Genomic DNA, 27,430 nt, shown 5'->3' with positions numbered 1-27,430 from the left:
TCATCTTCACAAAAACTCTAGAGTTTGGTGTGTTTTTTTATACCCATTTTACAGAATGAGGAAACTGTAACTTATACCTATTTTGCAGAAGGAAGAGATTGACACCAAGTAAGTAACTTGTCCAGAGTCACAGTGCAGAAGATTCAAACCCAAGAGGTCTGACTGCAGCGCCTGTGGTCTTAACTGTTTTGCCTGTGCTGCTGTTTTACTTTAAATCTGAAGCTTAGTTTGATGACAAGAGGTTAGGAACCTTATGGATGAGACATTCCTCTGACAAGACTCCCTGAAGAATAAGAATATGGTCCTTACCCAGCTGAAAGATAGGAGAGCCAGCTTGGAGAGTTTTTATTATTTGGTGGATTCTCAACTAACTGACCTCTCAAAACTGGGCAAATAAGTTAACTATTTGTGTCTTTGTTTTGAATGAACAGTTTTCACTTTTTTCTCATTATTTTATAAAGACTAAATGACACTTGGAAAATGAAAGATGTTTGGGAACTATTAATGCAGCAGAATGTTCCTGAATGTAATGCATATTATATGGTTAGTAAATTCAAACAAGTTTTAAATTTACTGAAGAACGTGTAATTTTGTTAGAAAAAAAAGAAGACCTCTGCTTTACCCTGAGGTACCCATTTTTTTCCCATAGTAGAGCAAATTTGAGGGATAAAATAAGTTCTGTTTTGGACATGTTTTAGACACCCTGACTCTGAGGGGCACAGACGTGGACTTATCTAGCAGACAGTTTAGTGAGCAGATTTGGACATCAGGGGCTGAATTAGAGATGGAAAATTGTTTTTCTCCATTTGACATTTATTTACTTAGAAACCTGTGTTCTGAACTATTACAGCATAAAGAATTTGGGTAGATTTAGAGGCTATATGTGTATTGTCGTCATAGACAGAGTCCTGATTTAGGAGATGAGGATTCTAATTGTAATTCTGTTATATTTTCAGACTGTGAGACTTAGGACACAGGGGCTCAGTTTACTCATGAAAAATTGAATCATTGATCTAAGTGTTCAGTGTCATCTTTTACTGAAAAAAATTTAATACGCTGAGGCTTTGTTATTTAAGTACCTGTAATATGCATGGGTGGTACCTCTGGATCAGGAATTAGAAAAGTTCTTCCCAAGAACCATCTTGGCACCATAGGCTATGTACCTACTCAGAGAAGAGGAAGAGCAGTGGGACAGAGTGAAAGAAGGCAGAGGGTCAGAGGCCTAATTAAGCCAATAAAATAATGCTGGAGCTTTCCTTTACTTATACGTTTTCAGTTTATGAACTTTTGTATGGAAATGAACAAAAGCTACCCACCAGAGTAAAGGGGTCTTTTTCTGTCCTAGCAAGTGGCTTAGTGATCATGGGCTGTCATTTCAGTATTGATTAATTACTGTGGTTAGTGTGTACTGTAACATTTAGGTATGTTGATTGCTTGTCTTTATTTTGGAGGTTTAAAAAATACTTATTTTTTATTTTTATACAGTTTTTAAAGGTTACATTCCATTTATAGTTATTACAAAATGTTGGCTGTATTTGCTGAATTGTATAATACATCCCAATAGCCTATCTTACAGTCAATATTTGTACCTCCCACTCTCCCACCCCTATATTGTCCCTCCCCTGCCCCCCCACCACTGGTTTGTTCTCTGTATCTGTGAGTCTGTTTCTTTTTTGTTATATTCACTAGTTTGTTGTATTTTTTAGATTCTACATATAAGTGATATGATACAGTATTTGTTTTTCTCTGACTCATTTCACTTAGCATAATGCTGTCAAAGTCCATCTATGTTGCTGCAAATGGCATTGCAACATTCTTTTTTGTGGCTGAGTAATATTCCTCTCTCTCTCTGTGTGTGTGTGTGTGTGTGTGTGTGTGTGTGTGTGTGTGTGTATCATACCTGTACCCATTCATCTGTTGATGGACACTTAGGTTACTCCCATAGCTTGGCAATTGTGAATAATGCTGCTGTGAACATTGGAGTTCATGTATCTTTTAAAATTAGAGTTTTTGTGTTAAAAACATCTATTAAAGAACAATAGCACTGTGGAAGTGTTACTAAGAAAAAGCATGTGATTGCAATGGAAAAGAAAGTGAAACTTTACATAGATATGTTCACATAGGTCATTTGTACCATGTCACCTTTGTATTTATGAATAAAGGGATTTGGAATAGTCTCTTGGAATCTAACCTTTTACAGAGAAACTTTTGTAACAGGAAACATCCCTCGATTCTGGTTAACTTACTGTGGTTCTTCAAGTTTAGAATAATGGTTTCCTCGTCATTAAAAGTATTAGCCATTTTTTATAAAGAATATATATAGGAAGAGCTTAAATATCTAATGATACATTTTCAAGACAATGTCTGTCATTAATATGATTCTTTTTATTATTATTATTATTATTATTACTATTATTATTATTGGTGTACTGGTATGATAGGTAGAGAAGAAATTTTAGACAACAGTTACTTATCAAGAGAAGTTTTGCTCTAATTATTGTGGTGCTTGGCACACTGCTTTGCAAATAGTCACTGAAACATGTATTCATTTGAACTAGGGGGGCATAATTTTCAAATGTGAGACAGTGTACAGTTAGTGCTAATTTAGGGGTAAGGGCAGTATGTACTGTATTTTGAAGGTCCATGTAGGTCGAAGCATAGAGGTTGGGCAGCTCTGTGAAAGAAATGGGACTTGAGCCTTGATGATGGAAAAGATTCGAATGGCTGCTGAGAAGTGGGAGAGGTGTTCAGGGAATGGGGAATATTAGAAGTTGAGAAGGGAGGCAAGAATGAATGTAGAATATGTGGAGGACCAAGAAGGCGGCCTTGTTATAGAAGAATTGGGTGAGTGTAAAGGAAGATATTGTATGTATGTCTGATGTTTATATGTCTGCCTGTGATCAATTTAGGTCAAAGTACCTTTCCCCCATTCTAGACATGTTGCATTGTTAAAAAAACTACCTGAAAAGTAGTGCTAAAAATACTTACCAATGTTGAAGTTGGACTCATTATTAAAAGAGGTGGTGTGGGTGGCTGTGGGAAACTACTGGGTTAGAATTTAGTTTAGTGAGTAGCAGTATCGCCTGAGTTGAATTCTTGACTATTATTATTATTTTGATTTCCAGTTAAGGAAATCAATCATCCACGATGACCCCTAGTGTCTGGAAAATACAGGGAACTGGCTTTACGGAAAGTAGGAAAATGAGTGTGTGATTTAGCAAGCACCTACTGGCTGGATTGAAGTTTTCAGGGAAACTGATTCACCAGTTGAGCTTCATTCCTGAACTTGTCTCTTTAAATTTATAAATGCTGTTTCAAAGAGCTAAATATTATTTAGTGTGATTATTTTTGTATCTTTGTCTTTTCATGTCATCTTTATGGCTGTAACTGTATGATGAAAAAAATTAATAAAATTGTGATAAACTTTTGAATTAAAATTTCCTTTTACTTTTATCATAGTAGTAACTTTTTTTTTTCTTTTAAATTAAATAGGCAAACGTCTTTGGCAGGCACATTTTAAAGCTTTTCTCCCTCCACTGGGAAATTGTTTTTACTCTTAAGTTGCGTTTCTGTTTTTCTATTGTAAAGTGCAGTTCTTTGCATGTTCTAATTTGCCATGACGTGGTCAAGTGCTGTTTCCTTCCTGTTGCTTGCAAGCCTGTGCTAGAGATAAGGATACATTTCAGTGCATTAAAAAAGAAGCCACCGAAGACAGGCTTAAGCATGGTAAAGCGTTCTACTTATCAGAAACCTTTTTAAAGAACAGAACGAGGGGGCTTTAGTTTCTGCTTATTTTCAAGAGCTCTTAAAATAGTACTTATTAAACTTTAAAAGTATTAGGTTTTAAATCTTTATATATACTAGGCCTGACAGGGATAGTGTCTGAATGTTTCTATTAAGGCAAAAATATACATTATGAAATTACTCACGGGGTAACAATTCCTATGTGTATGGCTTGCTGGGTTAGTAGAAAGAAGGGGATTGTTTATATGTCCTTTATTGTAGTTACAAAAACCTAGTTATGGTTGGGTGGATTTTTTTTTTTTTAGTAAACAGTACTTTGTAACTTACCTCGGGGGAAGGGGAGAATGGCTTCGTTTTCAGTAATGAGAGATGTACTTAGCAAGACTGAAATCTTAAAAGAAAATACATATCTAAATTAAAAAAAACTTCTCTATTCACTAGTCATGTCGATTTTATTTAAAAACATTAACAAAAAAGTACTTTGGAGATACTGCCATCTGTGTGAATGTTACATTCTAAGTGGCATGAATTGCTTTCTCAAAACTAACTTAAGCTTTATATTTTTCAGGCCAAGAAGTTCTAGAGAAGAAAAATTGCAGAAAAACTGCCTCTATTTTAGTAAAATCTCAGTGAACCAAGAAAATTTTGAAGCACCTTCCCTAAAGAAAACCTGGGTATACAGTAACTTCACAGACTTAGCTTGGTTTTTTTTACCCGAATTAGTCACTGGATTCTGCTGCCTGATACTTGAACCTGCTTGGGATTTTTCTCATGTGGATCTAAGGGGAATGCTTTATTATGGCTGCTGTTGTCCAACAGAACGACCTGGTGTTTGAATTTGCTAGTAACGTCATGGAGGATGAACAACAGGTATGACTGAGACCCAGAGAGAATTAGATTCTAACAGATTTACGATGATGATATTTCCCTTTGTGTCAGAAAATTATTTCCTTTAAAAGGCAGTAGGACAAACTTTATTAATGTAAACATTTAAATATTTAAAATATGGAGGTAATGAGATTTTACATGTTAAGTGCTAGTTAATTCATTAAGAGAGACTCTTATCCTGAGCTTTGATGTGGTTAACAAGGATGTAATACTTTTGGAGTTAGCTTGTTTTTCTGTAAAATGAGACTTAGCAGTAAATACCTTAAGTAATTATTTCAGAGTACTTTGAAAAGTTCTAGATGACATAATAACATGACGTACTTTTTTTTATATATAGTGTAGGACTGCTGATTTTAATAGTTGCTTGCAATTACAGTTTTAATGGAATGTGGTTAATTAAAGTTCATAATCCTGGGCTGTTTCTTCATGAGAATGGAAAGGTCTTAGCAGTCCCATAATCATACAACATTTCAGCCCAAAGCATGTGACTCTGAGGAAGTTACTTGACTTCTCTAGATCTCGATTTCATCATCTGTTGAATGAGGGACTTGAACTGCAGAATTTCTAAATTGGCTTTCTTTTATTGAATTTATACAAGATATGCAAATTACTGTTTCTAGAATGTAAAAAAGATCCAAGAGATACTGAGAAAAGAACTGAGTTAATTCTGGTCTTCCCCCCTCCTCCCTAGGCATTCCTGGGACTTTATATTTGCTTCATTTTAAGCGGGTTATTTTGAAATACAAGACACGATGTGAGAGAAATTGTGTGTTAGATTCAATGTACTGGGAAAAATATTTTGAGGTCTGGTAGATTTAAAATATGTCTAATAAAGCTGATTTATATACTGAAATAAGCCTAATTTCAAATGCCTAACTTTTAATAGGCCAATTAGAATGTATCATGCGTTTATTCTAGGTGATTCTTACTTTTGGCAGGGCATTGTCATTTCTTAGCTCTTTGTATTGTTGAGTAAAGTGACAGAATCAAATTTTTATAAATAAACCTACAAAAGATGAGAATTTGGAATAAGGTGCCTTAAAATCAAGATGAGCTTTGGCTAGGGAGGAAAAAAGTATCAGGGAGAGGATTGCATGTTCCCAATTGAAAATGTATTACTAGCTTATAGATTTAATCTAGGGAGAATAGAAAAGATAAAAATTTTAGGAGAAAGTGTTTTGAATCATTTTAAAATAGGATGTTTCTGTGAATGTTAAGAATTGAAAACAGTGTGTGTACTCTTCAGCCCTGGAAGATGAAAGATCCCAGACTTGATGTGGTGAGGTTTGTTCTCGGGCTGTGGCCGCAGAGGACGGAGCTCTAAGCCGCTCACCCGTGTGCTCCAGTGCACTGGCTTTGACCCTCTTTGACCATGAGAAATATATTTTACGTTTTGGTGCAGTATTCAGACATGTGTCTGTATAGCCTTAGAAAAAGTTTCACAAGACAGTGCCTACCCTTACTATGTATGATGCACTTAGTTTAACTCGCAGAATGTCTTTGTATAGGGAGATTTACTCATTGCTTAACATCAGAATGCATGTGTACGTATTTTCCTATTTATTTTTATCTAACTAAATGAATAAATACTAGCTTTGTGCAGATATTATCATAAGGACTTTACACATATTAAACATAAGGGGCAAATACCATCATCTCCATTTTACTGTGAGGAAATTGAGAGAGAATAGATAGGTTACGTGACTTACCAGAAGTCCTACAGCTAGTAAATAGTGGAGCTGCAGCTGAACCTGAGCAGTCTGACTCTCACTAATGATGTAGTTCTTGCAGGGATGTATGCTGATCGTACTGTATAGTAGTCAGCTGGCCAGGTTTAGGGTTTTTCAATCTGTGGCCAGGAGCATAGCAAACTAAACTGATTCACACGGGGTTAGATCTAGTAATGTCAGTCTTATTAACATCTTATCTTATGTATTGAGTAGATGTGGGTCTATTCTCCTGTTTGTTGCCTGCTTGTTAAATTTGTTTTAAATATAAATGTAATAGCATGCCAATTATAAAAGAAGTCACCTAATAGAAAAATATATACAGTAAATTGTGAAGGTCTCTTTTCACCTACTCTCCCTAATCCTGTTCTCCCCAGAAGATACTGGTATTGACTATTTGATGTATAATTTTTTGGGTAAAGGCCTAAACGGAAGAACAGTATAAATATATACAAACCTATGTACAGAGGTTGTTTTTAAGATACAAGTGAAAGAATGTTAAACCTACTTCATGACTTACTTTCACTTAATGTATTTTAAATATTTGAATGTATGTCTGCTGGCTCTACATCATTTATTTTTCCACATGATGGATGGATCATAATTTATTTTGATCATGGACAACTGGCTATTCTCAGTATTTTGCTGTTATAAATGAATATTCTCATGTGGGAGGCAATAGATCTTTAGTGGCTGAGAGCTCAGATTATGGAGTCAGAGCACCTGGATTTGAATCCTTGCTCCACTGTTTATTACCTCTGTGACCTTGGGCAAGTTCCTTAACCTCTCTGTGCCTTAGTTTCCTTACCTGCAAAATGAGGGTGATAATAATAGACTTGATATTATAAGTAAAGTTGTTGTAAAAATTAAATGACTTGATGTATATAAAGTTCTTCAAACTATACCTGGCACAGACTAATATTTACTGAGCACTGTCATTTCATTATTACATCTCTGTGTGTGTATCTTTTTATACTTGTATGATTATTTCCGTAGTATATTTTTTAAAGTAGAATTACTGAGTTTACTAAAAGCATAAACAGAACATACTACCAAATCATTCTTCAAAAAGCTGTGTCAGTTTCTACTACCACTAGCAGTGTATTTCCCAAACCATCACTAACAGAAATCCTTTTGGTCAGTCTTTTGGGTGAAAATTACTTTTTTTACCATTTAATTTTGCGGTTTTTTTGACTACTAGTAATGAGGCTGCATGATTGTTCCATTAACTTTATTTATTGTTCATTTGAATTTCCTTTAAACTACTTACAAATATCCTTTTGCCTAGTAGGAGTTCTTTATATATTATGGGTGTTAAAACAGTATTGTTACCTTCTAATTAACTCTCTTTTTGTAACATGTGATGCAGATATTTTGTCCCAATCTGGTACTGTCTTTTAACTACATATCTTGTGACCTATTGAAATTTAAATATTTGTATCATAAAATTGACCATTTTTTTGTGATTTTTCTTTAGGAAAGCTTTTCTTACCCTTAAACATTCTCTTTATATTTTCTTCTAGTATGTTTTATAAGTTTAACTCCTTAGTCCATATGAAATCTATTTTTGTGGGATAGAGGTATGGGAATCTCATGACTTTCCCACAAATGGATATTGGCCTTTCACCATTTATTGAATGTTTTATGATTTCCATACTGACTGCTGTTTTGTTATCTTCTAAATTACCGTACATACAGACTAAAGTTTTGAACTTGCTGGCGTATTTTATTGCATTTTCCTGTTTCGTATTGTGTCACTATCCCATTGCTTTCATGGGTGTCACTTCATAGATTTGATATCTGAAAAGACATTCTTTCCCCCAAAAAAACTGTGGTAGAATTTTGAATGAATTTTAGAATTGGCGTGCTATTGGGATTTTGACTTTTCAAAGTATTTGTGTCTTTAAAATAATTTGCACTGTTTTATGATCCTGTATTGGTTTAATTGGTTGGTTCTTTATAAAATCACTGTTTGAAGGCACCAGATTAGAACATGTTTCCTGTTTTCAGTTATGGTCTGTGGTTATTAATGTAGTCATTGAAGGAAACTGACACCATTAATGTGTGGTTGCCACCACCTTGATCATTTTCCCTTATATCAATTAGTCCTCTTTTCAGAATTGCTTAGAACTCCTTCAGGCAGGGATGAGGAAGGGGGTATTGGAAAGGAAATATGAATATTGTTGGCGCTGAGGGTGGGTATAGTTCAGTGATAGAGCACATTCCTGGGTTAATCCCTAGTACTTGCATTTAGGGGGAAAAAAAAGAACTCAGCCAGTCCTGGGGCTGTTCCTAAAAGGAGCGGTTGCAGGTTGATGCTCATACGTGTGTGTGTGTGTGTGTGTGTGTGTGTGTGTGTGTGTATGCCAACAAACCATCTAGTAGTCTATTCTTGCTGTTAGTTCCAAAGTGGGACTATTTGTAGCTGAGAACAAGGTACTTCTTTGGGAGTATTGAATTACAGTATACTTTTGTTTGAGAGTGCCTTGGTTGACCTTATTAAACAGGTGTGTTTGCCTGGTCAATGTATGAGAATAAGAAGAAAGCTAGAGAAGGAAATTTAACTATATGCTCAAATACTCCAGAAGTTAATTTAGTGAAAAACAGCTGGTAGCTTAATGCTTTTAATAATTTTGGTATATTATTACACTGTGTGTTTTTTCAGTTGTTGGTTCTAAAAGTAGAACTTAACTTTTACTTACAAATCATAGTTACTTATGCTTAACAAACTTAGCTCACGAGGGAGAAGCTTGGTGACATGCTAGGGAGAGTGAAACAGTATTTTTGTAAATCCCTTCCCAGTATAAAAAGGTGGTCTTATGACTTTCCTTCCTAGGGTGTAAATTGGCTCACTCACACTGCAGATTCTGAGAGGCTAAAGGGTAAACAGTGCCTTGCTGTCTTTTCGAAATTCTCGTGCGGTGTCTGGGAAATCACCACTCAGTGTAACAGAGGTCTGCACAGAGTGCTGCGTATTCAGAGAAAGGAGCCTTTGACTGCACTGCGACTTTGGGAGAGTGTCACCCAACGTCACATGGGAGTTACATTTGAACTGGATCTTGAAGGAAGATCCAGTTTATCTGACAGATGAAGAAGAGGAAGTGTTTCAGAACAAAAGAACATACCAAAACTTCTGATGAACTTCTCTGAACTGAATAATTGATCTAAGCACCTTGACTTATCATTAGAAGCTCTTCATAGTGTGACTGTTTCATGCTCTTTTCTTTCTTGTACTACATTAATTTTGTCAGCCAACTGTATGATTTTCCCAAAGGCTTTCTTGCTTCCTCGCTGTTTGATTTCCCACATTCACACCTGTTACCTGTTTAAGTTCTAATCATCTTTCAAGATCTTAGGACATAGCCTACTTATTCTAGGAACTTATCCTAAAATCATCCTTCTAGGAATTAACAGCTTTATCCTATTATTCCTAAATGACTTATTGCCATTGTCACACATTTGCCATGTTGAATTCTTACATATACATGATTAATTTTCCAGATAAGTGCTAAACTACTTGAAATGAAAGGGATTTCTTCCTCCCGTCTTTGTATTCCCCATGCATTTTTAATATAATTTATAATACATTTATTGGTTGAGTGCTCTTAAAGACTTTTCTTCCTTCTCTTAATCCTGTTGGTAAAATGATGTGGGATATGTATGTACTCAGTTATGATCCTCATTACATCGGAAGGCCTTTGAATGAGAGGTGATATCCTGCCCCACAGCTCTTTGTTATGGTGTTTTTGGTTTTTTTTTTCTGAGACCTATTTGTCCTCATTCTCCCTTAGTGCATGGGCAATGTGGCATGTCGCCACAATTCCAAGACCAGAGACAAATACTCATGGAGTCTTTTTTTCTGATATATTTAGAACTATTATGTTGTATGTGTTTAGTGAAAACCACCTCAAATAACTTTTAAAAATTGTTATTGAAATTATAAATTATAAGTATTAATTTAAAGTTTTCCTATTTCTTGGGAGACTCGTTCAAGTTGCAGAGGGAGTTTTTGACGCGGTTGTTATCTTGAGAATGAGATTGTATTTTGTAGACCGAGATAAATACAGATCACACCAACCTGCCATTTTTTTTAGCTGGAATGGTAAAATTCTGTTAGGCCAGGGGTTAAGTGTACCTCAAAGTTAGAGGTACAAGGACTGTGCTGATAGTGTGCTGTGTGTAACTTGTTCAGGACCAGTTTTGTGGAGGACAGGAGGCTGGAATGATGCTAACCTGTGCATGGACACAAGGGATCTGGTTATTTACATACAGTTCCAGGTTCTGTTGACTGATCTCTCTGTTTCTGTTATCGTCATTCTTAACCTTGGCAGAGCAGACTTATCAGATCCATTAAAAGTTTGGCCATCTGTAAAACTCACATACAGAGAACTCTTGTTTCTTTTCTGTACATTTAGAATGGCCTTCATCAAAGACATTAAGCCGTGATGCCCGCAGTACAAGCCTTATTATCTTGGGGGAAAGTCTGACTTTGCATAAGGCCTGAGGCGCTCTCCAGGTTATGTGAAGGGACAACCCTGCCTGTGGCCTCCAGGTTGGCCTGGCTTATCTTCCTGCCAACTATTAGCAGCGAGGAAGCTGACGGTTGTTATGAGGCAGGAGTTTTGGTGGGGGAGTGGAATTTAACTTACTCCCTGTTGCTGAGTCTTTTTCTAAGTGTCCCCCAACTATCACACAGAGGCCCCATGACAACGTCTTAAAAATGAATATGGATGAGATCATCGCATAGTGTAGGACAGGGACTAGGTGGGCTCCAGAAACATTCAGTGGTGAATTTTAGTAACTAATATTTACTTAGCGTTTTGTCCTGTGTATTATGCTCTGTGCTTTACAGGGATTATCCTCGTTAATTGTTACAGCAAACTTACAAAGGAGATATTCTAATTCTCACTCTATAGAAGAATAAAGTGAGCTCAGAGAAGGGGGCAACTTGCCTGTAAATGCTAAAGCTGGGGATTGCAACCCAGCTCGTGCCTTCAACCACTGTATTTGGATAATGCCAGCCACTGATAACATGTCAGTGGTAAAAAAAAAAAAAGTAATTTAAACGGTAGAAGAATTATTATGCTTTACATTTATGACTTTAGCAAAAAGAAAATGTTCATTTTAGTTAATTTGTTAGTGTAGTTACAAGTTGACAGTCTTTGTCACTGATATACCTATATATTTCTTTTTTTAAAAACAGTTTTATTGAGATAACATTTTACATATCATATAATTCACTTGTTTAAAGCATGTGAGTCAGTGGTTTTTAGGATATAAACAGAATTGTACATCCATCACCATAATCAGCTTTGGAACATTTTTATCATCCCCCCCAAAAACCTGTACCCATTAGCCGTAATGTCCTGTTCCTCCCCAACTCCTAGTTCCTGGTAACCACTAATCTACTCTCTCTGTGTGGATTTGACTACTCTGGATATTGTGTATAAGTGGCGTACAATATGTGATCTCTTATGACTGACTGCTTTCACTTAGCGTGGTGTTTCCAAGGTTCATCCCTGTTGTAGCATGAATCAATACCTCATTCTTCTTGCTACTGAAAAATATTCCATTATATGGATAATACCACATTGTATTTATCCATTCTGTGTACCTTTCAAAAGAATACTGGTTCTTTTTCAACAAGGTTTGTGTTAGTCAATTTTTTGTTGAGGATAGAATTAAGCAATCTCTATTTTCCCAGAAAGTACTGAGTCACCTAGAGCAGTCTTACTGGATAAATAAGGAAATCAGTACCTCTTTGATGTATCTCAGTTTAGCTATGTGATCTTGAAATTTTTTACCTCCTTTCCATTTCACTTAACACGCAACATAGAAAGGATAAGCCGTTATATAAACATAGTGTCTTAAAATTTTTTACCTCCTTTCCATTTCACTTAACACACATCACAGAAAGGATAAACCATTATATAAACATAGTGTTACTGTGTTACTGGCCTTTCCCTTTTTTCAAAGCCAGGGTCACCTTCAACACCATTTAGAGAAAATTGATGAAGATAATGGCCTTTGAATTAGTGGAGTAAAAAGAAAACTGCTAATGGTTAGAGTGTGAATATAGCAGAGTGATGCCCATAATGTTCATAAATCTAATATAACTCATATTAAATATGTTAGAATATAGGCAGGATTTTTTTTTAACACAGTAATCAAAATTCTCGATATTAGGGTAATTCTTTTTTTGGAAAGAAGAGTTATGTTACAAGGTAAAGACTGGTGATGCATTTGTGAGCTTATCTGTTTCATCTTTTCCTGCCTCTTGTCAATGAAGAGTCTGTGTGATGTGGCCATCAAAGCAGAGTATGAGCTTGGGAACTAGCCCAGCCGCTTACTAGCTGTATGACTTCAGACCAAATTTTAAATTTCACTGAGCTTTGATTTCCTCCACCAAAAGTGAAAGAATTCCTTCCCAAGGTTATGAGCATTAAATGTTTATATAAAGCATTTAGTAAGAGCCTAGCACAAAGGAAGTGGGCAATAAAGGTGCTAGTTGCTGTATTCATGACCTGAGGTTAAATCAAGAAAAAGTTTGTTGTTTTGCACTGTGTACTCTGTGTTACTCAGTTGTTTTGAATAAGTGAGGTAATTAAGGTAGTTCTTATGACTTGGATACCAGTTAGTCAAATTCATTCAGCTTTAAAAAACTATATTTTCTTAGTTTTTCTTCGATACTTGAGAATGGCTGACTTTGTTCTAAAATAAGTCAATAAACTTGTCATTCAGGATTTTAAAAATTTGGGAGATTGATTCACCTTTAATATAATATGTTAAGTATGGTTTGACAGTTTGATCTGGAGTTGTTCAGTTTTTTTGAAGCCACTCTAATTTCTGTCATTTCCTGTGATCAGCTAGTGTGACTTTTTCATTTTGGAAAAGGCTTTTGTTGTAGCTAAACTAATTCTATGATTTGTACTTGTATAAGATTCTTGCCAAAGTTCATCTTTTAGAAGCAGGAGTTACCTTTTTAATTATGATTTTACTTAAATTTTTTGAGTTATATAAGATCTGCATGTCTAAAACATTTGTCAGTCTGATTTACTACACCTCCCAAAATCTACCTTTTTTTTTTAAATCTCATAATTGATTCTATTCACACTTAGCTAGCAACACACACACACACCCCCAATATATTAAGCTTTTCAAGTGGGCACTCTAAAAAAAAAAAAACTAAGATTGTTTTCAGTGATTATTTTACTTTTTTGAGATGCATGGCCAAGTTGTAATTTATCCTGATTGAAAAAAGAAAAATCTGAGCAAAGACTAAAGAAGGCCAGTTGTCACGAAAGACCTAGAATGAGATTAGATTTAGCTAAATCAGCTCCGCAGGGATTTACAATAGAAATTTCAGACATTATCTTGGAGAAGTCTGGAGAAAGGACCATTTTAGTTAGACCTTTCTATTTTTCAGGGTGCTGTGCAGGAGAAAAGCCGGGCGCCTTCAAAAACACTCATTTCTACTGGAACCAACAGAGATAAAACTTTCAGCTGTAGCTCTAACAGTGTACATTAAGAAAAAACACGTATATATTTTAAACACAAGATTTAACTGAGATAAAACTTGTACTATGACTATAATTTATCTGTAGGATCCTTTAAATGGTTGAGCTTGTGGACTCTGGAGTCAGATTGCCTGGGTTCAGATTTCAGCTCTGCCTCTTCCTAGCTGGCTGGCCAGTGTCAACAAAACAGCGCTGTGTTGTGGTGTCAACTGGGATAAGCCACGTGAAGTACTTAAACATAGTAACTACTTTCATCATCATCATCACCGTCATCACCTCCACCACATTAGGAATACCATTTTATTGTTGATTGAAGAACTCTCAAAGACTGGAGGACGCGTTATCCAGCACTGTAGTGAGTTTCTTTTTAATCAGATTAAGGAAGTACTTTGACTATGTTAATTACCAGAAATTTGAATCATTTTTCCCTTATACAAAGCCACTAGCTGTGATGTGTGTTTGTATCATAATATTTATAGAAGGTACATAATCCATGAAAACCTAGGATATTGGAGACAGAGAGCTGTCGAGAAGTGAGGGGACTGATAGAAGAATATATGTACATTTTGTGCCCTGATGCTGCTTTGGAAGTTAATCTCTGTGCCAAGAAAACATTACCTGCTCTAGTCTTGAATAAAGTGTGAAAAATAGCACTGCCTGTTAGGCAATTTTGTAGAGCCCTTCTCCACATACGCTTTAGTTCTCACAAATCACCCTGTGCTAGAGATGGTATTCTTCCTGCTTTCTGTAGTAGACTATTATCTTGAATTTATTACTGGATAACTGGGAGAACTATAGTAGAATCCTGTAAGAGATTTTTAGGGCAGGGTTACAGAGGCACTGAGAGTATTGGTGAGAATAGTTTATTTACTAAAGATACCTGGATTCCAGTTCTGATTTAATAGCATTCTTTTAGAATATCTGTTAGTGGAGTGTTTGCCTTATTAGCTGTTCATTTATTTTCTCATTAATTTTCTTGATAGTACTTGATTTGTTTGTTTACGTTCCTATTAGGAGATGATGTAGAACTGTGTAGGGATTTGATATATCACTTGAGCTAGTGCGCTGAAGTGTTTTTAAGTTTTTGGAATGACAGGAATCAGTATTTGACATTTTGTTTAAAATGAAAATGAACTAGTAACAACAGCAACAACAAAACATGAGGAAATTGCCATGGAGCAACCTCCACATGCATAAAACTGGTAGATCCAAAGAGTTTCATGGGTGACGTATTTTACAGTTTAGTGAATCATTTTAACAATTCCAGTTCAGAGAGAGAAGTTCCCTAGTTCATTTTGACGGAGCCAGTATAACACTGATACCGAAACCTGGCAAAATGTGTGGGTGCACACGTTGAACAGTAGGCTAATTTCAGGATAGGTATTTTGTTTAGCTACAAGAGGTAATATTTATTGTCTCTTAGCTTTGCGGGGTCCTGTAGGTGACTTGCATTTTCTCTTTTGAGCCTCAGGATAACCTTGTACAATACGGCAACTGGTACTCTGTTTTTACAAATAAGGAAAGTCTTTGTAAAGAGGAACTCAAGAGAGGTTGAAAGAAGGAATGAATATTGCCCAGAAACACAGCTGTAAAGTGACAGCACCTACGCTGAAATTGAGTCTTTGACTTGAGAAAGTCCAAAATCTTAATCATTATGCTAGGAAAGATATCAGAGAAAAGAGGAACCTTGAAGGAAAAAGAATCTGGAAGAATAAATAATAGCATTTAACAGTAATTATAATTGTAATAAGTAGGATTTTTACTTTCTCCCCAGTACATTTATGTATTACAATGTTTAAAAATCTAGATTCATGTACTACACTTTCAGTCAGGAGAACTATAAGTTAGACCAATGTGTTGGGCAGTGTGCACTGCAGCTGCTAAAGACTTTTCTACCTGACTGCTAAAACTACTTTTCATTTTCTTTTAAAATAAAGCAGGGATGAACTCCTGTAAAGAGAGCTTGAGTCAGTCAACGTAAGTATCCTCATTTGCAGCAAATGAAGCTGTTTTAATGACAGATTTTCAAACTATGCCGAGAATCCAGCTGTGAAAAAACTTAGTGCTGAGTCTCAGAGACCTATTGCACAGTCCTGGCTTGTTTTATGTAACACATCAATTCCTGAAATCATTTAAAATGCACTTTGGAAATTGATAACAGTGGTAGTTATTGGGGAGGAAAACGATAAGGAAAGGAGATGATAATGTTTTATACTCTTAGGATACAAATATGTTCATATATTAATGTATTCCCAAAAATAATTTCTAAAAATATACCATGGGAACTCGTTTAAAGGATTTTAGGGGAGTGGGGTATATATGGCTCAGTGGTAGAGCACATGCTTAGCATGCACAAGGTCCTGGGTTCAATCCCCAGTACCCCCATTAAAAAAATAAGTAAAGGATTTTAACTTTTATTCCTTTTGTTCACCAGTCATCCTAATTTTGTGCATGTATATGCACCTAGATGTGCTATGTCTAGAGATTTTCTTTATTTTTATTATGATTTATATGAGAGAATGAAGGAAGGCCATTATAGTATTTGATCTGGTCCCAGTCACCTCCTCCTAACTGCTCTGCATTTACCTCTGCTCAGAGCTGAGAGAACTCAAGAACAGTGAGTTGAAAATATTTTCAAGTTCTGTTTCTCCCATCATATGGACCTTGGCTTTTGAAGCTTTCAACTAAGAAGTATGGCATAAACACAAAAAGATGCACAGATTGTTAAGTGTGTAGTTTGATAAATTTTCACAGTGAATATACATACGTATCCAGCTTTTACTTTTCAGTTGAAGCTAAATGATTGTTGCTGGGAAAATATGGATAAGTTTTGTTCACCAGTTTTCTGAAAGGACTATTCTTATTTTAAAAACAACTCCAAAAACCATCCCCGTCAGTGTAAGATTGTAGTAAGCCAAGTCCCCCTCCCCACAGCTTTATTGAGATATAATTTACATATAACATTGTTTAAGGTGTGCAGTGTGATGATTTGATATATGTATGTAAGTAGTAAGCTGAGTTTTAAGAGTGTTTATTTCTATCTAAAGCAAATATTGAGGGATTTTGATCATCAAAAAAGTTGATGCTATTGAATGCTTACTGTATGCCATGCAGCATATGTGATATATTTCCTGTTACTGAATTTTTACAACACCTCTAGAAGATATTATTCTTATTTTAGATGGACACAAAAAATAAAACCTCAAGAAACTGTGTGATTTGCCTGAGTTCAAGCACCCAAGCATGGTGTGCAATCTGGCCTTAAATGGGTCATTCTGATTCTAGAGCCTGAGCACTTACTGTTACATCCTGTTTTCACCATGTGTATTTCTAGTGCACTTGCAGCTTGGTAAATATTGTCAGATTGTGTCCTGATAGAGTAAGGGATTGGGTTTTTGTTTTTTAAATCTAAGATAAAGGAAGTCATTTCAAAGCAGTGTCTTCATAGGATGAGGCTCCGAGGCAGCATTCTGATTGGAAGAGAGAGCACAGGAATTTGTCTTAAAGGTATATTTTCAGGGCAAGTGCACCGTGTTTAATTTGTTTGTTTGTTGGAATGGCCTTGGAGTAGGAGGAGCTATTGAAGATTATGGGAGGAGTAGGGCCCTTACCCGACTCTTGGTATCACCTTGACTCTTGGGAAAGAGATGGTATTAACTACTTAAAAGTGTTCTCATTTAGCATCTTATCTTTAAAAAGGAATATCTACATTGGGGAAATTTTTAAAGACTGTTTTTAACCAGCTTTTCGTTTAGGAAAACATTGGGTACATATTTCATTTTACGCTATTTCATAGGGGATCTTGGCAGGATGTTTCACAACAACCACATACCAGATTGAGCTCTGCTGTTAGAGAAGCTTGGCAAACAAGTTATTTGAAAGTTCTTTTGCTTTTTTATATACAAAATCTTGTTGACTAAACTTACTTAATATAGTTGGGATAATGATCCGTAGTTTCTTAAATATTTGCCCAGGGCCTTGGATTATGGTATATTGAGGAAAGAAGCAAGCCTCAGTCAGGGTTGTAACATATTGTACTGTTTACAGATTGGTCACTTTCCTTCTCTTTTTAGCTTGATGGCATTGCCACATATATCATTAACCACAACGAATGGCAACTATATAGGGGACAGTGTTGAAATTTGGGGAATTGTCTCTTTTTCCTGCTAACACTTGGTTTGATTTTTATTATTCCTACTAAAAAAATTGTTAAAAATTTGCTTTCAACACATCATAAATTTACCTGCAATTAATAGAAAGGGAAACTTGTATATGTATTTTTCTCTCTGGAGCTGTTAAGACTTTCAGTAACATTGCAAAACAGTCAAACATCAGGTTATCACTGCATTTAATTTGCTTATAGAAGTAGAGGCTTCAATAACACTGATCTTTAACATTTAATTCTAAGAAGCCCTCCCTCTCTCTCCCCACCCATAGTTTGTGATTTCTTTTGGTTCTCTTCCAAAAGCAAATGGTAAAATAATCTGCAAGTGCCAAACAGCAAAAGATCTCGTAATATAATAATGTAACTGTTTGTCTCTTTGGATTACTAACTGGTATCTGGGAAATTGGCATAAATAGAGTGGATTCAATTTAGGAAATGCAGTTTAGAATCTTGTAATTCTTTAGAGCAGTGGTTCTGAACCTTACGTACTCATTGGAATCCCCTGAGGAGCTTTAATAACATGTGCTGGTCACATCCTTAGATATTCTGATTTATTTGATCCCTTGTAGGACCAGATACTAATATTTTTAGATGCTTCCCACTGTATAATCAAGGTTGATAACCACTGGTAGAGTTTACTGAGATTCCCTAATTGAAGTAAAAGGTACTGAAGAGAAGATGTTAAATTATTTAAATGAGAAGTTTTTTTTTTTTTGAAATTAAGCCCTTGTTCATCGCATAGTTTGCAAATATTTTCTCCCATTTAGTAGATTGTCTTTTTTATTTGTTTATGGTTTTCCTTTGCTGTGTGAAAGCTTATAAGTTTGATTAGGTCCCATTTGTTTATTTTTGCTTTTATTTCTATTTCTTTGGGAAACTGACCTAAGAATGTTGCTATGATTTATGTAAGAGAATGTTTTGCCTATGTTCCCTTCTAGGAGTTTTGTGGTGTCCTGTCATTTAAGTCTTTAAGCCATTCTGAGTTTATTTTTGTGTATGGTGTGAGAGAGTGTTCTAACTTGTTTGATTGACATGTGGCTGCCCAGTTTTCCCAACACCACTTGCAAATAGACTGTCTTCTCCATTGTATATTCTTGCTTCCTTTGTTGAAGATTAATTGTAGGTGTCAATAATAACCTATAGTGGAAAAGAATATGAAAAATGGCCCATGTGTTTCATAAGAATATATACATGTAACTGAATCACTTTGCTGTACACCAGAAACTAACACAATGTTGTAAATCAACTATACTTTGATTTTTAGTAAGTTAAAAAATAAAACCATCCAAACAAATAAATAAATTAATTAAATGAGGAGAGATTTCATTTTAGAAAAATGATTTGGAAATTTTTTTTAAGTAACTAGTCAAATGAAATGTAGTATTTTTGTTAGGCCATCAACAAAGTATTGACTTCTTTATTTCTTAAAAGAAGGTGACAGATCTTGTTGCTATTAGAAATATGGTCATTTTATGAAAATCTCTGACCTTCCTGAAGCTCTTGTTTTAAATTAATCTTGGGGAGAAGTCTGGTTGAAATGATGTTAAAAAAAAAAACTTTGAGGGATAAAGTTTGATGGTCTTCAGCAAAGAGACTTGAGGAATGATATCTAATCTTAATTTAGGAATAGTAACAAGAATATATATATATATATAGCCAAAAGTTGTGGAAGTTATTTAAAGTAGAAGGACCTAGTTGTCAAATGAGACTCTTAAAGCTAAATTAAATTGAGTCCTATTGAAGACTGAATTGCTTCTTCACCTCCCCAAATTTGTATGTTAAAGTCCCAACCCCTGGTATCTCAGAATGTGACCTTATTTGGAAATAGGGTCATTGTAGATATAATTAGTTAACGTGAGGTTGTACTGGAATAGAGTAGGCCCCTGATCCAATATGATTAGTGTCCTTTTAAGAAGAGAAAACTTGGACACAGACACATACAGAGAGAACAGCATGTGAGCATGAAGACGGCCATCCACAAGCCAGGGATAGAAGCCTGAAACAGGTCCTTCCCTTACAGCCTCCAGAAGGCACCAGCCCTGCCAACACCTTAATTCAGATACATAGCCTCTAGAATGGAGACACAATACATTTCTGTTGTTTGAGCCACCTAGCCTGTGGCACTGTATTATAGCAATCCTAGCAAACAAGTCCCAATAGTTTATTTATTTAAAAATTTTAAACCTAGGGAAGTTCAGCATTTGAAATTTTGTCATTTCTTCAGTTAAGAGGCTGGGAACCATTTTCTCTATAAGGAATTTTAGGATAAGTGGTTATGAGGTTTTTAGGTTCTTGATGACTCAGTTACTAGTCCATCAATTTATACAGCTGGAGTTTATCATACACCTCTGTCAGCAACTGGAGTTTCTGAAGTATGTATTTTCCTTCTGTTTATGGTAATAGTGGGGGAATCTTTCTAGTCTCCTGAGAGGGGTTTCCTAGATGTATTTTGTGTATATAGATTTAGGCTTGTTACCTAAGATTCAGAGTTGGTCTGTTTATTATATATGAAATAGCACCCTGGAGAAATTAGAGATGGACAATTTTGATTATACATCTCAGTGGACTTGAAAAGAATGGCCCATGTGTTTCATAAGAGAAGCAAGTATCTTAGAAGGAGAAGATAGTATGACTAAATTGGGTGTGATCTTGGGAAGTCCTTGGGGACCAAGAGGAACTGGCTGTGCCCACAAGATAGTTTATAATAGATTCGGATTGAAGAAGCCCTGCAATAAATAATATTGAAAGTCATACAGCGAACACAGCTCCTCCTCTGTTGTTTTTCTAAACAGAGCTAAGTAAATATGCAAACAAAACAAAATGTTTAAGGCTTTCCATGTTTAAGGCTGACTGTAAGTGGGCACGTGAGGAACATGGACTCTGGAGTCAGTTTAAGTTAAGATTCTACCACCTAGAGTAAATTTTCTCCCTTCCCCTTGAGATTCCGTTTTCCCATGTGTAAAATAGGTAATCTAATGTTTCTCTCACATTGGATGTTGTAATGATTAAATAAGATGGTAACCCATGTAAAACAATGAGCAGAATGCCTGGTGTATATTAAGTGCTAATAAACACTAGCTAATAACAGTAGCAAAGCCAGCAGGTACATGAGCACAGTGCATGTGACTCCCCACCCCCCATTTAGTCCGTAAGAATGAATAATCTCTTCTGTAATGTTACAAATGGCAGTTTTTAAATCTGAGCCTTTAAAATATATCATAACAAAACAAAACCTGGAAGTGCCCTTAGGATCAGCTGGTGTTCTTTCATTTAAAGTGAGGAAAATAAGATCACGACAGTAGGATTGGGGAAGACCTCGGTTCTCGGTTTTCATTTTTACAACACATTGCCTCTAAATCACAGAACCATGTGTCCCTTTTCATTCTGAAGTAAACTTTTGCTTCAGTGGAAACTATTTTTTTCTCTCTACTTTTGTGTTTGAAATTTTTCTTAATAGTTTTTACATTATTTAAAAATTTGAACTGAAATCAAAAATGATTGTTTAAAGCAAATTAGAATATGCTTGATTATACATAGACTGTCTCTGCTAGGGAACAAAGAAATTGGCAGCAATGGTTGCTTCTGGAGAGGGGCACTGAGGCAGAAGCAGCATTGATAATACTGGTATATGACAAGGTGTTCCTAAGACCGGTACATCTGGAGAATAGAGTTACCATGTCCAGTCCACTTAGAGGGTAAGAGAAGAGGACAAGGGAGAAAGTAGCAAAAAGTATGTGTCATTCTCGGAAGCTTGGGGACTATATAGATTCAGATGAATTTCTTAACCTAATTCTTCATCTGCCAATGGAGATGATAAGCCCTGTTCTTACCTGGTACATAGGGTGGACCAGGCGAAAAAGGAGATGGTGAGAATTAACTTAGTCTGGGCTCAGCCTTGTCCTAGAAGACAGGAGCTTAACTTTAGCTCTTGAGAGAGAGGGGAAGGAGACATACTTTAACAAGCACATGTTCACGCTGGGTTGGGTCGCTTGGCTAGCATTCATTCAAAAAAGAGAAAGGCATGGCCAACGACTATACTTTGGCCACTTTATATGATACTTTCTTTATTGCCTCTGTGTGTGTACATGTTTTACTGTGTAATGTTTGAGCCTCTTACTTTCTGTCTTAAAATTTGGAGGGCCAGTTACTTCTGACTTCCTCTTTTCTTAAATAGGAAGAAACATTTTGAAATAAAACAATCCAAATATGTTTTAATATTATTACTTATAAATTCAGAACATAGCATTCTTGAAGGCACAGGTAGTATCTGTTTAGTAACTATGATATCATATATTCAATTTAGATAAATTAAATTCTTGTAATAGAAGTAGTAGTTAACCTCAGTGTATACTGCTACAAACATTAATTTTAAAAGATTGAGGTCACTTAGTTATAATGAAATCATAAATAATGTTTTCAATATATGTATTTTAAGAAACAGAATCTTTACATGAGCTGTCTTCCCACAAGATACTTATTAATTACAAAAGGAAAAATAGTAACTTCATAGTGGAGAAACCTGGTAGACACCACCCTAAGTGATAGGAGTTAATGCCACTAGTAATGGGACAAGTTGGTATTTTGGACCTCCTGATAGGATGTATTTGAAAGGACATAGCATTACTTTTTTGGTATTCTTGCCAAAAATGCAGACTGAATCCAATCACAAGTTAGTAACACACAAACCAAAATTGGGGGACATTTTAAAACAAATGGCCTATACTGTGCAAAAGTGCCAAGATCATGAAAGATAAACAAAAACTGAAAAAGTCCAGATTAAAGGAGAAGTTGTTACAAATTAAAAGAATTGTCATGAAGAAACATGATATTTATTAAGTGAAACTTATGGTCCTAGGTTGGATCTGGACCTCAAAAAATATTTTTTTTCATTAAAAAAAAAAAAGACATTAATGAGACAGTTGGAGAAATTTGAATAAAGTCTAGGTTAAATAATAGTACTATAGCAATGTTACTTTACTGGTTTTGATAATTGTACTATCTTTATGTAAGATAATATTCATATATTTAGAAAGTAGAGACCTAAGTATTTAGGATTAAAGGAGCAGTATGTCTACCACTTTCAAATAAGTCAGAAAAACTAGATATAGAAATAATAATATAGAAAGAGGATGATAGACATGATTAAGTGTCCAAATTTGGGGAATATGAATAAAGGTTGTAGGAGAATTCTTTGTACTACTTTTCCAACTTTTTCAAATAAGACTTTTTAAAATTTTAAAGTAAAAGCGATAGTAACTTAACGACATCTGTCACTAGTGGATTTTTTTTTTTTGCATCAATGGACTGTTTAGTGCATATCAGTGGTTTAGGGGATGATTTGCAGAGAAATGTTAATAAGAAAGTGTAGTAAATGAATAATACCTTTATAATACAAGTAAAGCAATATAAACCAAGTTGATAAGTAGTAGCATTTTTACTATATTTGAAAAGTATTTTATAGATAGCCCTTATTATTACATAGTATTACAATTCATGTATTCTTATATCAGATACATTCAAAGAACTTTTTGTTTTTCACTTTTAACGTTGAATTTTTTCATGACTAATTGATTTTTGAATAGGCTGTTAAAAACCCTTTCTGGGTCAGTTTCCTCATGTATAAAATGAGATGGCTGGACTAGATTAAGTTTCAAGGGTCTTTCTAGTAGTAAAGGTCCATGATCTTATAACTAGATAGAAAATGAAAGTTGATTTTCACACGGCCTGTGTGCCAAGTGACAGAAGTATTTATAAAGCTCACAGATTTTTTTCTGTCAAAGAAACTTTTGTTGAGGTTTTATTTAATTGTATGTTTCACTTGTATGCCGCTTCTTATGCATTGATTATATTAGTTTTTTTTTAAGCTTAATGTGCTTTAAAAATCTACTTTTATAGAACTTCCCAGTGAAAACTTGGTTGTTGAGACCTAAGTTGATAATGAGAGTTTATTTGGTTTTAGTAGGTTTATATTCTCTGTAGCCTAGAAGGATTGTCAAGGTGCAAGTAGCTGATGATGTGAAAACTGAATTGATGCCCAGTATAAAATAATTTGGGTTGTATTTCACAAAAGCAAAACGTTGTTAATCTTTCCCCTCCTCCCACCTCCCAGCTTGGTGACCCAGCTGTGTTTCCTGCCGTAATTGTGGAACACGTTCCTGGTGCTGATATTCTCAATAGCTACGCGGGTCTCGCCTGTGTGGAGGAGCCCAATGACATGATTACTGAGAGCTCCCTGGATGTCGCCGAAGAGGAAATCATAGATGAAGATGACGATGACATCACCCTCACAGGTGTGTGTGCCTCCAGCAGCATCTTCCTTCAGCATAGGCGTGGCCCTGTGATTCGGGGGGTGTACAAAGTCCCTGACGTGGTCTTGAGTAACTCCATCACCAGCAGGGGCTGGTGCCCTGCAGGGGGAAGGAAATGACATTGTCCTTCTCATCTGCCTGTGCTTCTGAGTGCTCTCGCCTCCCCCTTCTTCTCCCCTGAACATGTGGAGGTGAGTGTGACAGACTAGGAGGCGAGTAAGAGGAACCAAACCAACTCAACTCATCGAGTCTTCACTGAGCACTGTTTGTAAAGGCCCAGCTCTGTATTTGTGATGACAACAAGAAGTTGTTCGTAGGGCAGATGGTAGGAATGTTCTTTTGTTACTGCTACTGCAGGGAGCAAAATAGGAGGCTGGGCTCCAAATGTAGGGTAAGGTGCTGGAGTTCGAGATTTGTTCAGTTGGAACTAGGAGAATATCTCAAACTGAAGATTTCTCTATGTAAGTGTTGAGGCAGCAGTAGTACTTTTTCATTCGTTTTAGAACCTGGTACATGCATTTATTTTTATTTTTATACATTTACATCCATATATCTTGGCCAGAGATGTTGGAGGTATTTGAGAAAATTATTTGGGAAGCAAAGGTTATTTGAATATTTATTCTTAAGCTAAAAACCGGAAATTAACATTAGTCACATTACCATCAACTAAGCCTAGACTTTATTTGTGTTCCACCCATTTTTACACTAATATCCGTCTTCTGTTCCAGGATCCTATTCAGAATCTCACACTGCAGTGAGTTGGTTTTTTTTTCCTAATCTCTTCCAGTTTGTGACAGTTCCTCTGTCTTCCCTTATCTCTCATAATGTTAACATTTTTGAGGAATACCAGCCAGATATTATAGAATGTCCCTCAATTTTATTTCTTTTTTTTTCCACAATATACAATGAACATTATTTTGTACAAGGAACTTTTATTTATTTTATTTTATTTTTTTCAAGTTTTGTTATTTTGTAACTTATTTACTGAGTTATAGTCATTTTACAATGTTGTGTCAAATTCCAGTGTAGAGCACAATTTTTCAGTTATACATGAACGTACATATATTCATTGTCACATTTTTTTTCACTGTGAACTACCACAAGATCTTGTATATATTTCCCTGTGCTATACAGTATAGTCTTGTTTATCTATTCTGCATATACCTGTCAGTATCTACAAATTTTGAAATCCCAGTCTGTCCCTTTCCAACTCCTGCTCCCTTGGCAACCACAAGTTTGTATTCTATGTCTGTGAATCTGTTTCTGTTTTGTATTTATGTTCTTTTTTTTTTTTTTTTCAGATTCCACATATGAGCGATCTCATATGGTATTTTTCTTTCTCTTTCTGGCTTACCCTCAATTTTATTTCTGTGATGTTTTCTCATGATTGGAATGAGATAATGCATTTGAGCAAAAATAACACCAGAATGGCATTGTCTCCTTCCTGATGTCATATTAGCATAGTTGATTTTTTAAAGTACATTACCTCATTTAATTCTCAGAAAAAGAAGACTGAAATTAGAGAAGTTAAATTAAATGACTTGCCTAAGGTCACACACCAACTGACTGAGCCCCCATCAATAACATTGACCAAGAACACTTAGTTTTTGTATTGTCCTCTTACTTTTTACAAAGCATGTTCTTTATATTGACATTATTTGGTCAGAACAACCCAGTGAAAGTTTTTGATAAATCTAGACTTGTGTCTCCCTTATCAGTAAGGGAATTAGATTAATCAGATTAGAAGTTTCTACTCATTGCTGACTGTGATCTTTGTGTTTTGTATAACAGAATGACCACCACTATGCACATAAGTGTTGTGTTCCTAATGGGGTTTTTGCAGTGTATTCTGATCTACCTTCTTGATGCCTTAGGGTAAGGCTACACTCTCTGTGGGTTGGGAACCAGGGTCTCCCTGAAGGGGTGTTTATTCCTGTTTTAGTAATCAAGGAAGATATTGGTTCTCAGAGAAGAAATAGTGACTAGGAAAGCAGATCCTGGATCTTTAGTAGAAGAAATTACTTCTTCCTTTCAGTACTGCACTCTCTTGGGCTTAGACTTAAAGGTAGCTGATGACAAGATACAGACAAGCTCCTTCCTTCCTGGAAAAGAGAACTGATACGGAATGGGTCCAGAAAATAAGCCATATGTTGAAAGTCAGATTTACTATTTGCATGTTTCTTCTCTCTTGCAATTCGAGCTGTTGTTTAACTCTTCCATACTTGTTTGAGTCACGTCTTGAGAAATGAAAGGATCTTGTAGCCTTCCTTAGTCCGGAGGAGGGGAGGGGAGAGTACTGCATTTTTGAGAAACTACAGGGAAGATGGTGATGGGGATAGAACAGTTTATAAACTGTAATTATGAGACATAGGTAAGACTTCAGATGATATTAAGGAATATTGTTAATATTTTTAGATATGATAATAGCATTATGTTAGATTCTTATCTTTTAGATGCCTATGCTCAAATATTTACAGATAAAATATGATGTCATGGATTCATTCAAAATAATCCTGGGCGACAAGGCATGTGTGAGGGGGGCCTTGGGCAGTAAGTGGAGTATGAATGAAAGAAGATTGATCATATGTTGATAAAGAGTGATGATGAAAATGGATATGTGAGAATTCATTACACTGTGTCCCATAATTTTGATTCTGTTTGAAATTTTCAATAATGAAAAGATTGAACTATTTTTCTGGAATTGAGGCTTCTATTAGATGGCAGCTGTCATCTGTAACCCTGATTTCAAATTTTCATGTTCATCAAAACACTTTTATTTTTATCATTGACTTATCTCAATGGGGAGTAAAAATGCAGGCTTTTTATAATTAAAAAATTATAAAATGTGTATAAACTTAACAGATCAACAACTTAAACTAATCACACATCATATGTGGTTCTCAATCCTGACAGTACTGAAAGAAGACCAGTTACCTTCAAGAGAAAAGAATACACAGAATACATAGGATCACATAGGGTCACCAATATAGTACACAGAGAATACAGAGTTACATAACATTACCTTTGAAGTATTCATGCCAAAAAATTGAATGTGAATCAAATCAATCTTCTAGATACAAC

General features: G+C 35.5%; 1 protein-coding gene across 6 annotated transcripts in view; it reads left to right on the top strand.

Moving 5' to 3' along the window:
- Positions 1 to 27,430, top strand: part of ELF1 (E74 like ETS transcription factor 1) — a 91,509-nt gene that overhangs the window by 46,030 nt on the left and 18,049 nt on the right. For 3 of the 6 annotated variants that reach the window (XM_032496037.1, XM_006176272.2, XM_006176273.3), the window contains exons 2-3: positions 4,313 to 4,614; positions 24,151 to 24,331. In XM_032496037.1, coding sequence (XP_032351928.1) covers positions 4,543 to 4,614; positions 24,151 to 24,331 — 253 coding nt within the window. In that variant the 5' untranslated portion in view covers positions 4,313 to 4,542. Of the gene's footprint in view, positions 1 to 3,632; positions 3,727 to 4,312; positions 4,615 to 24,150; positions 24,332 to 26,140; positions 26,225 to 27,430 lie in introns of those variants that run through there. The other 3 variants (XM_032496038.1, XM_032496041.1, XM_032496039.1) reach the window with 3 other exon arrangements.

This window comes from Camelus ferus, chromosome 14 (assembly GCF_009834535.1).
Source record: "Camelus ferus isolate YT-003-E chromosome 14, BCGSAC_Cfer_1.0, whole genome shotgun sequence".
NCBI lineage: Eukaryota > Metazoa > Chordata > Mammalia > Artiodactyla > Camelidae > Camelus > Camelus ferus.
Note: the sequence above shows the minus strand (reverse complement) of the source record. Positions and strands in the feature narration are given on the sequence as shown.